Source organism: Dicentrarchus labrax, unplaced genomic scaffold, assembly GCF_905237075.1.
Source record: "Dicentrarchus labrax unplaced genomic scaffold, dlabrax2021, whole genome shotgun sequence".
NCBI lineage: Eukaryota > Metazoa > Chordata > Actinopteri > Moronidae > Dicentrarchus > Dicentrarchus labrax.
The window spans coordinates 24,358,597-24,371,321 of NW_026136719.1; the positions used below are offsets into that span (position 1 = coordinate 24,358,597).

General features: G+C 40.1%; 1 protein-coding gene across 5 annotated transcripts in view; it reads right to left on the reverse strand.

The window, feature by feature from the left end:
* igdcc4 (immunoglobulin superfamily, DCC subclass, member 4) overlaps positions 1-12,725 on the reverse strand; it is a 53,800-nt gene that overhangs the window by 16,271 nt on the left and 24,804 nt on the right. For all 5 annotated transcript variants that reach the window (XM_051378491.1, XM_051378494.1, XM_051378492.1 and 2 more), the window contains exons 3-9: positions 9,976-10,117; positions 8,118-8,251; positions 3,403-3,537; positions 2,497-2,649; positions 1,023-1,433; positions 735-899; positions 219-356 (exon numbers count right to left, since the gene is read on the reverse strand). In XM_051378491.1, coding sequence (XP_051234451.1) covers positions 219-356; positions 735-899; positions 1,023-1,433; positions 2,497-2,649; positions 3,403-3,537; positions 8,118-8,251; positions 9,976-10,117 — 1,278 coding nt within the window. The remainder of the gene's footprint in view (positions 1-218; positions 357-734; positions 900-1,022; positions 1,434-2,496; positions 2,650-3,402; positions 3,538-8,117; positions 8,252-9,975; positions 10,118-12,725) is intronic.

Sequence of the window (12,725 nt, forward strand, 5' to 3'; positions counted from 1 at the left end):
ACATCTCTGACCTTCTGCACTCATTCCATCAGTCATTATGAAATATTCTTCAGAGACAGAACAGAAACATTTCATAAAGTAGACTTCATAAAACGTATCCTTGTCTATGAATAACTCATGTGAAATCAACTTATATCAAACCAAGATGGGTAAATCTCCTGAATTATACTCAGTGTGCTTTCACTGGAGTTTAAGGACAACCAGTAGGGGTCACCCACCCTGATCCAGGGTGCTGTACTCAATGCGGTAGCGAGTGACAGCTCCTCGACTGTGCTGCGAGGACAATGGATGCCACATCAGCCTGATGTCTGTGGGGGAGGTGCTGGCTATAGACAGCTGAGGAGGTGCACTCGGCACTGCAGGAAGAGAATAAAAGGACATGCTGAACTGTATTTAAACCTTTAAAAGTGTTCATCAAATAAGTGTCCATTAATTTTCTTAAATAATTGCCCAAGGACTGATGGACCATAGATGTGGTGATTCTAAAATAAAATAGAACATCAAATGTCAATACAATTTTACAGCAAAAAATGCTCTTTTGTCCCAGTGAGCTACTAATACCACTTTTCAAATGACTACATAAGCTGAAACTTCATGAACGGATGCTATTCATGATTCATGAGCTCTTAAAAGTTTGGCTTACAAAGTTGGCAAGCAAATAATATTTTCTCTGTGAGTCAGTGAAGCATCCAAGGCAGGCCTTATTTTACCTGTGTATTAGTTTTATTACTCACCGTCCTCCAGCATCTCTACAGTAACAGGCAGGGATGGGCGACTGGCACCCATGGGAGAGTAAGCCACCACAAAGAATGTGTAGGCAGTATGGGGGAGAAGCTCTTTGACGTGATACTCTGTGGTGTCGTTGTTCATTGCAAACTGGTACTCCACATTATCTGAGCCTGAAAATGATGCAAATATTCAACTCAAAAATGTTTTTTTGTAAAATGTGGACATGCACACACCCACACCCACACACACACACACACACACACACACACACACACACACACACACACACGAACCTGCGGCGCGTTGGCAGTGCACAGAGTAGCCAATGATTTGGTCCGAGTTGTACTCAGGTTTCTCCCAGGTAAGCAGGGCAGTCGTGCTGGAGTAGGGTGTGGCAGACAAGTGGCGAGGAGGGCTGGGCAGACCTTCCCTCACAATGACAGTCAGCTTGGCAGTAGCACAGGCTGTGCCCAGTCCATTGTCTGCTATGCACTGGTAGTAGCCTGCATCCTCCAGTGCCAGCTGGTTGATGAGCAGGACTCCAGGGCTTTGGCTCTTCACCCGTCTGAAGGACTTAATGGGCTGGCCGTTCTTCAGCCAGTGCAAAACTGGAGGAGGCTCCCCAGAGCTGTTGCACACAAACCTGGCTGTGTTTCCCCGGGACAGGGACGCTGTCTCTGGGGGTTGGAGAATCACTGGAGGGGCTGTTTGGAAGGAGGAAACAAAGCTCTGACTTACAGGGGACACAGGGGATATGTTCACTATAAAATTAAAAATGACACTCCAAAGATGTAGTTGTGCACTTCTATACAGTTGGGGGGTTAGAAGAGACAGATTCACAAAGGAAAGGTCCACATCTTTCCACACCACCCAGTTTGTAACAAAGACTTACTGGTGATTTCACTTGAGGTATTTTCTCAGACTTTACAAAGAGCCATAGAAGACATAAAACTGTTCTCACAGTTGTATTATTTGACTCATAAATTGACCTGTAAAACAGATGGATTTCCCCTTTAAACAAGGAGATTTTTTATTTTAGACAGAACTCTATCATCTATTCAGGTTAATTTCTAAAAGATAAAACCTCAACCTTAAAAATGTAGCATCCCGTGGAGTGGAAATTACTCAGGAGACTGGTGGTGTTCCTGTGGGTGCTGTGTCCCTATTCCCACAGAGAAGGTTCCACAGATAAAGGTACAGTAAACATTACATTTTCCATATTGACACATTTAGCCCGTTTTGTGGCTGTAGTCTGCAGCGCTCTCAAAACTTCTCTTCTTGTCCCCATTACTCACTTTGACACAAAAACATGATAAAATAAGGTCCAGGTTGAAAAATACCAAAGTTATCCTTTAAACGTTAGCTTGTGGTTTGTAGTAGCTAGCAGAGCAACATCATAGAAAGAAATGATTTTTAAAGAGTATAGTTAAGGTCTAATTTAATAATCATCCTTCGTCCTCCTCCTCCCAATCTACCAACATAGGGAAAAGTGATGTTGGTAAAGGCCAACACTTCTATTGATCTCGGTTTCTTTTTACCTCTCCATATCATGCTACTTTATTTTTTGGGGGACTTGTACGCCTTTATTAGAAAGCATAAATAGAAATTATGTAATTAAGAACAAAATTTGTTTTTAATTATTATTCCTTTCAGACCTTCAATTACTAGGGAACTTAAAGGGTAGCTGGTGACAGAAACTAGTATCAATGAAAAAGCTCTCAGAAAAGTCAAATCATTCATTTTATACAGTACATAACTGATTCCTACCAGGCACATGCAGCTCAGCAGCAGCAATTACAAATTCTCTGGTCTTGGGCTTGTTGGCCCGGCAGACATAGACGCCGGCATGGTGACGCCTCGTGTCCCTAATCACCAGGTTTGTTGCGAGGACGACCACATCGGTGGAAATGGGTTTTCCATCTGATCAAAGAAGAAAGAAACAAAGAACAACAGGACAGTCCCAGATCATACAGATGGAAAAAATAGATTTGCATTGAGAAAAGGGGAGATAATTTCTAAGGCAGTTGCCAGAGAAACAGCACAGGATACGGAGGATGCACTTTGAGCAGCAGGGGAGCTGACCTGTAATCCCACAAGCTGACCAACAGGTGGCTCTGTGACTTTTCAGTGTGAGTTCACTGAGGGGCCTGCATTAGCACACCCTTAAGCTGTGTGTAAAATAATTCTGTATTTGTCCGCCATTATGTACTTTTGTCAGATTCTCTACAGACACTGATCATCACCTGCACAGTGAATTATCTCACAGTGCCACATAGAAAGAAGTGAAAGATATGGTTATTAATTTAGCACCGAATGGCATTACCCAAATCACAGCACAAAGGAAAGTGTATGTGTGTTTGTGTGTGTGCAGCAAAGCTGCGGAGGTGTGAATTAATCAATGTGACAAGTCATCTTATGTAAACCCTGAGTCAGTGCACAATAGAACAACAGAAGAGTAGACGAGACAGCTTTTTATCAGTGAAACAACTTTACAGCTACAGGTACGCAAATCTGATCCTGACGTGTTGATGCTTGCTCTTTGTTGGTGAGAGACGGATAGTTAGAGACCGAGACACGGGTAATGAAAGTGCGACAGATGCAGTAAAAAAGAAAAACATACAGGATGAAAGCCACAGACAGAAACAAGCGAGTGTGAGCATTTCCAAGTGTTACCTTGTCTACTCCAGGACACCAGTGGCTTCGGCTGGCCTTGTGCCATACACTCCATCACAGCAGAACGGCCGAGCACGACTGTTGCATTCTGAGGCGGTGCAACAATCACAACCATGTTCAGGGTTTCTGTAGAGCCTGTAACAATAAAAGAATAGTGTATACTTTGATAACTTGAACCACTGACTGCATGAGAAAAGCTATCAGCCTGCTCCTGACTTCTGAACTGCTGCCCACATCCGCAGTTTGTTCAGCAATTCATATTCATTTTGCACCAATGAAGTGAAACAAAATAGCAATTCTGTCCGACTATCGAAATACAGCGCTTCTCCCACCAATTAGTTTCTACTGCTTGTTTAATAGCTGACATCTCAACACTACAGTAAGAGTGGGCTAAAAAGCTTGTAACTACAGAATGTTTATGTGAACACAGATTTAATATTTGTTGGATCCCAAAAAGACACACAGCTGGTTAAGCCACCAAGGAGGAAAAAGACTATCAAACCTACAAAGGGAACTGCAGACCCAAACCCTAATAATCATTTGAGTTAGCATTTTGCTAGCATAGTCTGCAGCTCAGCAGGTAGTATGTCACAGTAGTTCAGGTGGATGACTGATTAAGAGAGCTTTTAAGGGGTTTTTAGTGACTCAGTGAGCATTTGCTTAAGACGCACTTACTAACACAGCAAGTCACTTCATCATAAAAACAGTCCCTATAGTTGACTGATTGGTTTGACAGTTGGCTTAATGAATTCTGCATATGGATATGACCTGAATAGGAAATGTTGATTAGAGAGGGTTTGATGTGAGAGGATTTGCTGGGAAACAGGATGGAAGCCCTTATAGCACATATTATTCACAGACAAACTCATAATGTACAAAACCAGGAATGGGACATAAACTAAAGGGTTGACTGAGTGGAGGTGGTGAGACAGTTTAAGGAGGTGATGTTGGAAGTGACACGAGAACAAGAGGTTTTTGTTGGAGAAAAGGTAAACCATTTAATCAGTTGAAAGAATGGCCTCAATTATTGAACTGAGGCACATCTCTCCTCTTTAGTGACTGAAGATGTGACTCAAAGCATATTGCTTATGGGTTGAAGGGACCAGACGCTCATTTCTTGAGTGTATATCAGTCCTCAAGGTACTCCCAAGGTGTGAGAAGGCTTTACTTCCCTGGAAATGTGCTCAGCCCAAGCAGTCTCAGAAGCACATAATGTTAATGATCTCCAGAAAGAGGCCTGGCATTCTGTAAACACATTATAAATTAATAATTGAAATTACATACAGCAGTCCTTGGTTACGCATAAGCTTTAAGTGGGTCAATCTGCCTTTGCGAAGATTGCACTGCAGGGTGCGCCTTCATAGATCTCATGTGGATATGATGGGCGTAGGTGCAGTGAGAGGGTTAAGTAAAGATGAAATGGAAGAAACTGGAGGCATAAAGCAGCTGAATGTTTCATATTTTGTACATCCTCTTAAGTTAAGTATGTGGACTTGATCACCTCAACATCAAGCAGTCGAAGCTTGGTCATGGGCGTTCACGTATTCTATTCATAGAACTCTGAAGTGCAAGCGAGTAAGTGATGGCATTAGATCTGACATCTGTTTCATGGAATGGCTCGCAATAGAGGAGCAATAAGTAGATTCCACAATAGCAGCAAAACCACCCACGAAAAAAAATAGCCCGCAATATATTTCTGCAACTAATTTCCAAAATGTTTCTTGACTATCTGAAGAGTAGAGCACCTGTTGTGCAAAAAGAGAGACGTATATAAGAGTATTCTATATTGTTTGTATTCAAATGACAATAGAAACAATCAAATTTAAACTTAGTGGAAATGATTGAAATTGAAAGTGAAAAACAGAGGACAGAAGATGGTGTAAAAATAAATCCAAATGCTGTCTCTAACTCACTTGCTCTGGCATTATCTGTCTGGCTCTCTCTCTCTCCCTTTTTTCTTTTTGTCTTTCTTTTGAAGGACACAAAGGCTGAGACTCAAAAAAAGGACACAATGGTTTCCACAGAGCAGCCAATTATAGCTGACTGATCTATAGCTAGCATGCCAGACAGGCAGATAATACGACATAGCTTTAATGTGGGCTGCCTAATGGTGAAATCACACCTCACAATACCATCCACTGAGTCACTGCACCATGTTATCCACTATAGTCTAAGTCCTTGTAGGTTGCTGTCACCCAGTGATTTTGATCAAAGAGAGAAGGATGTGCTGTATGCTGTTGTCAAAATCGTCAAATAGAATACATACAGTGTACTGAAAGATATGTTTGTATTCTGTACACAGCATTACTTAATTAAATTAATTTAATTTAAAAAAATACCAATAACATGTATCCCTTTGTTGCCATGTAACTCTGCATTGATGTTTATGACACGTAGAAGATTTGATTTATTCTTGTATGTGGTGTTAAGGGTTTTTATTAGAGTAAATGGAGGTAAACATGCTGGGCTTGTACAACATTATCAGTGATGCAGTTTACGGTAAGATAAACATTATAGACCCTTTTCAGCCATTTTGACACGATAGATAGTAGGGTAAACGCAGGTATTACCCATGATACTAATTAAGGTTCTGTTCCATTCAGGTCAAACAGAGTCAGGGTGCTGCTATTGTGCATGCTGGCTACACTAAATGGAACTAAATAACTTAATTAGTGTCATTGGCAACACCTGTGATTGCTCAAAATGGCTGCTGTGCAATAAAGTGATTTCTTCATAAATATATAAATAGCATTTCTTTGAAAACAGGGAGAATGAGTCCTGTGGATGAAAGAGATGAACAAACAAACTGTGCCAGGCGCTTATAGGAAGGCTTAAATATTATATAAGAAAATACAATTACCAGAAGCCTTTACAGCTTCTTAAATCCACATATATTTAAAACAAGGATTATCTATACTTTCATAAACATTTTCCTTGTATTCCTTTAGTTACATGCAGCAAAACGTTTTTATCACAATCAAGAAGCATAATTAAGCAGATCATGAAATCGTTCGAGAACATATTGTTTACCAGAGGACAATGTTATGCCCCTGTTTGCCAACCAAACCCATTGATGGGAGATGGTGGGGCAAATATGGAACGCACTTCAACAAATGACATGCAGACATAACATTTGTGTGAATGTATACGCAACTGAAAATAGAACTCGTGTGCACCCTTGGTCGCAAAACGGTAAAGCAAAGAAGGATAATAGCGAGATTTATTAACTATAACAAAAATGAAGGTGTAGTGTGTGTGTGTGTGTGTGTGTGTGTGTGTGTGTGTGTGTGTGTATGTTTGTGCTGCCCGCAGCCAGTGACAGAGCCCTTCCATCACAGCACTGCTTCACTTTGTTTTGCTTTAATTAAGGAAAACAATTAGCAGGGTGGCCCCTGGGTGACCTGAGTGTCAGACAGCAATTCAAACAAGCAATTTTGATCACAATACACCCATTCTAATCCCCTCTTCTTTATAGTAATATGGGTCTAAATACCGTACATTCCCCATTTGCCCACAGCATCTATGTGCAGTCACGACTCAAGTTACTTCCATCAAAGAAAAATCACAACTGTATTATCACTGAGAACAGATCCACAGTATTCTACTGTAATGAATACCACAGTGCATCTTCAAAGTCCCCCTGCACTCAAAAAGTGTTTTGCCTATATTGTTACTTAACTTGGATGCTTGACCTTCACTGTGCATGAATGTCTAGTTTGACACTAGAAATCTGTTTTCACATTCATCTGGTAAAGAGGGAAAGTTTGTCTGTGCTCGTCCATTATGCAGCTTACATAAGTGCAATGTGGAAACTCCAACCCGCAGTGAAAATACACTAAAACAGAACTTTTCAGTGAAGTAGAATACACCTTGTGTCCAGAAACTTTTAAAATGTTTTTTGTAATATTCTGGACTTTTAAATAAGAAATGAGTAGATGTAATTATTAAGACATTTTAAAGACATATTAACAAGGTAATTTCACTCTTCTTTGTGGAAAAAACATAAACAAACAAATTCTTATTCAAAGAACAGAACTTCATATTTCTTAAAAACATGTCTGGAAGGGATCTTTAAGGTCAGGAGCAGATCTAAAGTGTGGGTATGGGGTGGCAGCTGCTACCTACAAAAAAATGCCTGGCGTCAAATGCTGTCAAATTTAACACATTAATTTTAATTATTTTGAAAATTGACCCGTTAAAAAAAGAAAATAATTTAATATTAGACTATGTAATTGGCTTAAGTTCTATAACAAAGACAAACACCTTTAGGTATTTCTATTCAATGCTTTACTAAGGTGCCACAATAATGTAATGTAAAGTTAAAATATCTTCATTTAGGGGCTTTTCCAAGCAAATATTGTTAAAAGTTTATGTCTTGTATGCGATTAAATCAGGATCTTTTTCTGCCACCCCTTTAAGTCCCCATGCCACCCTCTTGCCGCCCTATGAATATTTCTCTAGATCCGCATGTGATTATACAAGTTATTATCATAGTCTGAATAATGTCAATAATTCCACATCAGTTCAGTATGTAAAATACAAATACAAACACAGGTTTCCATGAAAGAGTGCCATTTTGTTAGCACTGGAGAGACGCAACACATTTCAAGCATCAAGTCCTCAAACTTACATTCGATTTTTGAGATTGGCCTGGTAGCTCCCAGCAGGGCCTGGCTGCCTATTCAAACATTATAAAGCAATGCAACAGACCTCACCTGTGGTGACAGTGAGCATGGCTTCATGACTGATGTCCTTCCTGGCAGAGTTGGACACAACACAGCGGTAAGCACCCTCATCCTCCTTGGTCACCTCCAGAATCTGGAGCACCCCGTTAGGAAGGGAAATAAACCTGTTTCACGCAGGGCAAAACAGAGGAGAGGTGGCAGAGGGAGAAGGAGTAAGAAGGCGAATGAGAAAGAGAGAAAAACAAGTGAATAAATGGCTTAGTGCCCTGTAGCATGAAACATCCAGCTGATAAACTCTGCAGGGATCTTGATAAGTCCTCACATAGCTTCTATCCTTCTTTATTCAGAAGAATACTATTGTGTACCAGCACCACAGGGAGAGGTTGCAATTACTAGTCATGCAACTCAAAATGTGACTTAAATATCGGGATATAAAGATGAAAGTTGTTTTCTGGACAAAGACAAACTCACAACCTTCATATAAGCACAGAATATCCCCAGACACTAAATATAAAAAAGTGATAAAGTTTGTGTATATTATCCTTTGGTATAGTGTCCATTTTGACAGTCCATATTTAATATTTACTACTACTTTTACTACTACTTTAATCCAACTCTACTTCTGACTCCTCTATGGAGGTCCAGACATATTCCAGACATATTACATATTACTTCTGGCCTGCAAGACAGGCCTCCTGGGCCCTGGCAATGTAATGTCATCTCACAACCTCTTACCACCTTTATCATAGCCTATTAATCCCAACAAAATGTGACCAGTGGTATCATGTTCAGAAGGGAGGGAGTGGAGAAGAGTTGAGAGAATAGGGAGAATAACAAGGCAGTGGGTGGGAAAAACAAAGAATAAAAACAGAAAGATAATGAGAGGAAGACAGGGAAGTAGTGTAACATAAATAGAGATGGAAAGGGGATAATAGCAAAGAGAAAGAACAAAATATGGCAAAGAGGAAAAAGCACATTGGAGGCAGAGAGAACACAGAGAGAAAAGGATAGTGATGTATCTCAACCATCCTTTAGCTCATCTTTGTAAGAGGCCATTAACAGCGCCTGAGGTGGGAGAACCACATCCTTCCAATAAGACCTTATAAGCAGCGAGCTGTTTGCGGGTCACAGCAGCCATTAGCACTTAGTCCTGTGCAATAAGGATGGAAACAAATTCCAAGGCACCGGGGCCAGAAGAGCCACAGAGAAATGTCAATATCGTTAAGTGGACCAGTAAATGGTAAAACATTTGTGAGACACAACTGACAGAGATAGACATGTCAGGGATGTGGCAACAGGTGTACATTTTTAAAATGTTTTTGTCTTTATCTGTAAGAGTGCAAAATATTCATAATGAGTGGTTTGAAAACATCATCATAAGATATTTTTTATTTAACCAAGATGACTTTGGCAGTCTTAGTCTTGGCACTTTAAATCCACATGTGGAGGGCCACAGCCAGCTTGAGTTATGAGTACCATGGTCTGTACATCATATTCACTGACTTGCATGAACTTCAGTCTTTTACATGTGTTTCCCAGATGTGCATTTCACTAAATTATGATTTAGTTTACTTTTATAAGAAGTAATTACCCTAGAAAGTCATGTTCCATCTGACTTATCACATTAGCCATTTAAATGAATATGTCATATGATTATATAATGTGATGATGTAATTTATAGTATTGCATATTAATTAGGCAACAAGTAAAGAGACAATTACTAGGGAAACAGCACAATAACTAAAAAGAATATGCCCTCAAAATAATTAACTACTTGGATTGAAATTGCAGAAACTCTGAAACAAACCGGAGTAATCGCATCATTTATGCATTGATATATTTTAAGAAAAAGAAGACAGAATGACAACATGTAGATAGAAGGGGTCACCGTGTCTCCTCAGGGACAGCCACTTTGTCCTTTTCCCAGGTAATAACAGGTGTGGGTACTCCCTCAATCTGGCATTCGAAGCGGGCAGCTCCCCCAGCGGGCACAGTTTGGGGTGATGGCTCTTGATGGAACTTAGACAGACCTGGGGGGAATAGAGGTGAAAGAGGTCAGGGGGGTATTTATCAAAGCAGACATAAGTGATTTCTCAGTGGACATATACAGACAATGGCCCATATCTAAACTGATGAAACTGAATGACCTTTTTTTAATGATCTGAGATCTGTGTGTCATGTCTGGAACGATGAAGGACACAGTTTGTTTGATGTAGGTTACACATGATGTGTTCAATATTCTCTAAGCCCCAGTCCACAACTGCTCTACAGCTCCATCCACATTGTCGGCCCCCTTTGTAGATAAAAATACCTCATTCTAAGGTAACAAAAACACAACGATTCTTATTTCAGTAACACTACTACACTAATGAAAACACACATACGAATATTATTTTTCATTTTCCCAAATTTCTGCTGAATGTTACACAGTGGACCTTTAAAAATCCAATTTAAGAGAGGTACTTTATTTCAATTGGTTCACTTTAATAAAACAGTTTAGGTTCAGAAATGTCCATAACACTGATATAGTCTCTACTTGACAGACTTCTGACTTTTGTAGTCAGACCATTTTAGGGGTTTTAAAGGTACAGGTTTCAATGTTGTAATTTAATTAAAGACTTGTTCAGACCATTTAAATACCCTTGAATGTCCTGATTAGGAGAAATTGGGGGATTTAATCAGGCTTGGCTAGATTATTTCTCTCTCCAGGTCGTGTCTTGGCAGGGCTCCAATTTTTACAGCCTCAACACATTCACAAACACGGGAAAGCTTCCTAATGTGGATAATACTGAGCACCAGGGGGCAGCAATGAGCACTGTCTGAGGGCCTCTAACCTCTGACCCTAACAGGCTGTTGGAGAAGAGAACAAAACTGGTTGGCTGTCCCAGCCACTTCGCCTGTAGCACTGACTGAGGAGTGGAGAGTGGGGGGTAGATCAAAGGAGAGAGCAGAGAAAGAAGGCAGATAAGGCAACCAAAGGCAGGAAGAAAGCATCAAGGTAACAACTATAGGCTAAAAAATATAGTATACATGTAGAAATCCATCTTTAAATCAATATATGACCATTTTCTCTGTTGTAACAGAGAGAGAGGTACCCCTCACACATCAATGCATCAACACAAAAATAGTTGGTAATCAAGTCATTCTTTCTGGTTTCTGTATCCTGTCGTGTAACACGTTTTCGCCATGTGGAGCTAATTGCAGAACTGATTCAGACCAGAACCGCACAGCATGACAACATGTAAAGATTATCCCACAGTGTTACATACATAAATCTACCTTGCAGGAAGGACAAAGCTGATTCACACGTTTCAAGAGCTTCTTTCTGGCAGCAGAGATATGGTTTTATTAAATAAGTGATTCATTGTGAACAAATTACACAGCTATCTTTCTTACAATAGATTAGGTCGTACTTAGAAGTAACATGTACTTTGCATTCAGAAAGGACACTTTCATTGTATTTACTTTTTACATGCAGTGTGACACTACACACTGTATCAACCATATTTCTTTCTTTCAATCATTTTTTGGTCAAGCTGAAACTCAGGACAAATTTGCTTTGTTAAAAAAAAAAATATATATATATATATAGATGATATATAGATATGTATACAGAAGAAGAAGATAAACTTTATTAATCCCCAATGGGGATATGTTACTTTTCAACAGGCATAGACTACTAAGCCTGTATAACTGCTTTCATTGTTGTATGGCCCGGTTCAAGTTAAACCCTTTGTCAGAGTCAAAGTAGGACAGGTCATGACTTTGCTATCCTAGGAGGAAAAAATGATGAATGGGATGTAGCAGGGTCTTATTTTGGGGCTAATAGATTACATGGTACTGGATTAGTGCGCATTTTAGGCAGTACCGGAGGAATTTCCAGTACTGGCATCGGTAACGGAACTCTAACAACAAGAAGGTTCTGGTTGCTCTTTATTTAGTGTTACTCTAGGCTGGACGAAACCAAGTGCACTACATCATAAAGCCATGTAACCAGCTTCATACACACAACACCGCCGTCAACTCTAACCCTATTCTTCATTAGCCCGACTTCAATGATGAAATGTTCATGCAGTCTAGTAACATTGGAAGTCTACAAAGTGTAGCGATCTGTGAGACTGCACTTAAGTACAGTGATGATATGTGCAAAATGTTAGTGTCTGTATCCTTTGGTCATAAACCAAGAAACCAAACTGGACAAAGACAAACTTTGACCTGATAATGGCACCAGTTGACAAGTTGGGATATTTATTCTGAGGGGGACAAGAATATCTGTACCAAGTCTGTACCAGTTTTCATGGCAACACACACAATAGTTGTATTGACAAAAAACATGATACCACAAATGTCCAGGGTAAAGCCAGGGGATCACCAGAGTCATTATGATTCATTATCTGAACACCCTGGCAGAATAAAATTTCATGGTAACCAATCCGGTTAGGAACCCTCCCAATACCCTGACTTATATGTAAAGTCAGGGAATATCCAAAGTCAGCAGGATCCATCCTCTATAGGGACCATGAATGTCTGTACGTAAATGTCATAGCAATCCATTCAACAGTTGTCAAGATATTTCGGTCACAGCGGTGGTGGACTGACCATCCGACCGGCCAACAGACCAACACTACCATCCGTACA